This window comes from Perkinsus marinus, assembly GCF_000006405.1.
Source record: "Perkinsus marinus ATCC 50983 genomic scaffold scf_1104296930488, whole genome shotgun sequence".
NCBI lineage: Eukaryota > Perkinsozoa > Perkinsida > Perkinsidae > Perkinsus > Perkinsus marinus.
This window is the reverse complement of record NW_003216064.1, coordinates 174677-179214: the sequence shown is the minus strand read 5'-3', so window position 1 is coordinate 179214 and position 4538 is coordinate 174677. Positions and strand designations below refer to the sequence as shown.

The 4538-nt window shown below is 45.7% G+C and overlaps 1 protein-coding gene across 1 annotated transcript in view; it reads right to left on the bottom strand.

Annotated features, from left to right (window-relative positions):
* Window positions 1-3857: 3857 nt before the first annotated feature.
* The window catches only part of Pmar_PMAR006408 (hypothetical protein), a gene marked incomplete at both ends in the record, with an annotated part of 1242 nt that continues 561 nt past the window's right edge, over window positions 3858-4538 (bottom strand). The window contains 3 exons of the mRNA XM_002786946.1: window positions 3858-3886; window positions 4086-4241; window positions 4409-4480. Of these exons, the coding sequence (XP_002786992.1) occupies window positions 3858-3886; window positions 4086-4241; window positions 4409-4480 (257 nt within the window). The remainder of the gene's footprint in view (window positions 3887-4085; window positions 4242-4408; window positions 4481-4538) is intronic.

Here is a 4538-nt window from a genome sequence, read left to right as displayed (position 1 = left end):
ACACCATTATGATGTCATCACATTGTAGTCCGTGGATTCCTATCAATAGTTGCATGTCACAATCGGTGGCACGACGGTGATGAAACAAGTTTCCTAATCGAATCAAAATGAGCTTTCATTGGTCGAAATTGGTCTTGTGTTTGACAAATTTGAACTTGTGTTCACGAATTTATGATGATTGAGGATTTTTTCAAACCTCATGCTCCCTTTGGCACATGCTCGTTGCTGCTGTTGGGCCGACCTGTAAGATCTAAACGAACGTTCTTAGTTCATGTTGAATTAACAAACCAAATTCAACGTGGTTAATAGTCAGTGACCATCAGTGCACGTCGATATGCTATCATACCAAGGTAGACTTCCATCCAAACACAACTTCATTCGTCGACCATAATGAAGTGGTCGGTCCAATACGAGCAGCGTTTGTCTTTCCTTCGACGATACCGCGACCAGCCGGAATCGAATGGTCGCGAGCGGTGTAATACAATCCGGCAACCGCAACTTTTTGCTAATGTTGCGGGTTTGCCAAATGCTATAATTCCTGACAGTCTCACTTTTTTGCTCTTTTGTATGTGCTGCTTTCTCAGTTACAAAGCAGCAACCACATTTACAACCTAGCAATTTCTGGTATAGGTTTTAGCAACCAAATGTTGAAAGTAGCAAATTCGAAAGTGTTTTCCAGCAAGGCGCCCTTTTTTGCTCTTTTTTTGCCGCATTGTATATTACTCCGGAATGTTTTACACTCTGGCACTTTTGCCCACGTGTGCTTCGCCCGCACATTTTCGTTATTCTGGCAAGTTGTGCTCATTTGCTGTTTAATATGTTTCGCATTGTAATTATATAATCTGGCACCTTTTAAGGTTTGCTCTTGTGTGATGTTCCTGTATGAAATATACAAATTGGCAGTTGCCGGTATGTGACAACGCTGCGCTACTTTTATGTTTCGGCTATTTGCTCTCTTGTAACTTACGCCCTGCGAGAATATATACTAGCGTTTTGCTCATTCGTTCAAACTCCGTCTCTGTTAGCGTTATCAGCAAACTTGCCCTTTTGCATTATTCGTACAAGTAATATACAATCGAGCAAACATAGTTATAGGATAGCATTTCTCGTTCGATTATGGTATTGCGTCGAAGACAGCGCGAGTTATGATCAATGCTGAATACCAAAAACATGATTGCTCTTGCTTGTCGCGATTGAATCACATGAGATAACAGTTAAATTGAATCCCCATCTTCGTGTATCCTCTTTTTTTTGCATCGTATCAATTGTGTCCCATGGTTCACTACGATCGTACGTATTGACGACTCAACAATACTCAGAAGTTAAATCCTTAAGTAGGCATTAGCCAAGTATTACGGGCAACTTTGACATTCTACACGAGAAACGTTCACTCATGGGCAGTGTCACTCATGATGAGTGACTCATCAGAGTGCCTCTGTGGAGCTATTGTTATGGACTGTGCAGAGATGTAGATGAATTGGACAGGGGAAACGCAACACGGATAGAATTACTAGATATGAATTCTACAGATGAGAAGCATATTTAGAAACGTCCAAATTTTTCTCTACCAATCACCGAGACAGCTACTTGTAGCAGCTACAACAGCTGGGCACCACTGAGGTGCCTACCTTACTGCGAGTGCGTACATGGTCGCTAGTCTCCAGTGATGGGAGAAACTACTTCGATTCCTCACGCTCGTCAGGAATGAAGATCCTGACGCTATCATGAGATTTTTGATCAGTGATGAACAACAACTGAGTTATTGAAAAATTAACTCTCATACATCCTCCGTTCCAAGACAGTGTCTTGTAACGACACTAACTTGAAGACAGCAACCCCATCCAACAACACGTCGACTTGTACATTAGAATGAGAAACTCCGATCGTTATCACAACCGACTACCAGTAATAAAATATGAATTATTCGCTTGAGGTTATGAGCGGGCACCACGCAGGTGCCTTCCTACCATAACAACGAGCTCAGTAGGTTAAGTTATTACTTATAACAGTCAAAGACAGATATTCCGAAATTTGAATATTTCCGGAGGAACAAAAGAGACTCCAAGCGAAGGAAAGCATACAGATAAGCAATGAGATACTCCAATCGAGGGTACGTCGCCTGCCATGGATACACTACAATTATGACCCCGAACACAGCTATCAAATCATGCTCTCCTTTACGCCACACAGCTCACTGACACGCTCCAGATAGTCAAACAACGAGATAGCGATGCCATCTGACATTGGCCTCTTCCAGGACTGGTAGTGAAGGAGACGTCGCTGTTCATTGCTCCTGGAGGCAGGAGGAGACTCGCCGAAATCGACACTGTTCATTTTGGTTCGGGATTTGCCCTGCGAGTATTTTAGAATCTTCACAAAGTCCACCACTCCGGGATTCTTCTTCACCAGCTTCGAATTAAGATCCCGATGATGTCCTTCAAGAGGATTGCTGGTTCTCTGAGAATGATTATCGTTGCTCGGAGGTCGGCACCATTGAGTTGGTGGAAATAAGGCCCCAGAACCCATATATGTTGTGTCAATATAGTATATCAGCTTGTCGATGGCGTCATTTGCTGGTTTATCGGCCTTCACTACACTCCAGGAGGCACTGCATTCTTCTACTGTCATCCATGGAAGACCACAGAGTAGGTGTAACCACCGTCCGATGGCATCACGGGTTGGCTTCGGCGTCCAGTAAGCTGTCTGAAGTCCTAGATCCTGGATCTTCCTTATCCAGGATTTGCATAGATGGAATAAGCAGCCCAAAAGCCGGGATTCATGGAGGCTGAATACCTTCTTCAATGCAGCTCTCATAGGAGTTTCAAAATCAGTAATATAGTCCAACAGTCTAGCTACGTCAAATAGCTGCAGTTGGATCAGGTACCGTTGGATAATGTTGAGTACCCTCTCATATTCTTCCTGGGCCCTCTGCTTCATCAATGCATAAAATACGGGTATATACCATCCTTCCACTGCAATCATACCAATCCACACTTGTGACCAGTTTTTTGGGGCGATATAAAATGTCCCATCGAAGATCATAGTATCGGCCTTATTGATGAGCTGCATATTCCTGTCACACGCCCATATCATAAGAGGATCCTCAGCATCATAGTGGAGTAGGAATCTGGGCTCGTTGGGCACATCCGATGCCTCGGTCTCCTCTCTTGCATGCTCCACAAACTGCTTGTAATGCTCCACCGGATCAACTCGGAAGTCAGGCAGCTGAATTTTCTTGCAACTTGCACGAGCTAGCCGTGTCCTTACAGCATTCAGGTTCCTTTGGTCAGAATGACTCGTTCGGGTACCATGGCTCTGCACAATACCCGCGACAGTGGACGCAGAGGCCCTACCTAACGCATGGTCAGAGTGAATCTTGCGCCTGTTACGATTTCGCTCTTCAATACGGCTACTGCTTGTAGCCGTACAATTGTCCGCATGCGTTGGTAAACGGTCCATCTCAAAATGTGACCCCACTTTCCTCAGTCTCAAAGACCGAGTACAGCCACAGCAACGGAACCGTTGAAGTTCATCCGAAGCCTTGCTCATCCTCCTGTACTGTAAGTGGTTGATATACACGCTCTGTTTGCCCATTTGAGTCTCGGAGAACCACTCTGCTGGGATAATTTCCCCGACGGCAACGACCTGATAGAAAATCGCAGAATCTGTGACACAGTGAGATATTAGAAAACCATATACCTGCTCCGATGCGTTGCTGGAAATAGTAGCTTGACTCAACGAAATATCAACTACTGCGTGATCATTTTCAGCGGTGGATGGAGAAGGCGATGCGACTGTGGGACCTTGAACTGGTGATGCTGTATTCTCGTGTGGCAGCGTGGAGCCAGGTATCGAAGTTATAACCGCTCCTGGACGCGCTTCATTTCTGAAAAACAAAACTTCTGAAATTATCACCAGTCGATCCGCGGTGACCATACCCAGCAGATGATAAACCAGTCGAATAAAGTGATGCGACTGTAGGACCTTCGGTAGACACTTCGAGGGGCGGTGAATCAGACGAAGGAGATGGTTGACCTACCGATGATCACCTTACTCCCAACCCTCACCACAACATCACCGCTTACTTGAAGAGAGGGAGCTCTCCGGAACACCCTGAAGCCTGTCAACGAGTCTGACCGACAAAGGGTCTGTGCTCACTGGGGTGCCAGGTGATTGATCGATTGTGGCAGCAACAGCTGGGCTGGCGGGAACGGAGAAATCCGCAAGCCACTCAGATATGTCTGATGGGGTGGCAAATCTCGGATCATATTCAACCTCGGACTCGGATACAGGTTCATTCGGAGTGATCTCTAGATCTAACCGAGACTGAGAATAGCCGTGGCAATGAGTTCCTCCTCCGTGAAAAGAGATACAGAGACGGGCTGGACTGGGTCGATCAAATGCGCACCCAGCAGTGCCACAATATCAATATCTGAGAGCCCTGCGTCAGAAGGATGGTTCACCCTCATGCTGCCGCTAGCTGAGGAATGCCACTTTGACACAGTAGTAGTGAGTAGCACGTTCACGTCCAATATTGA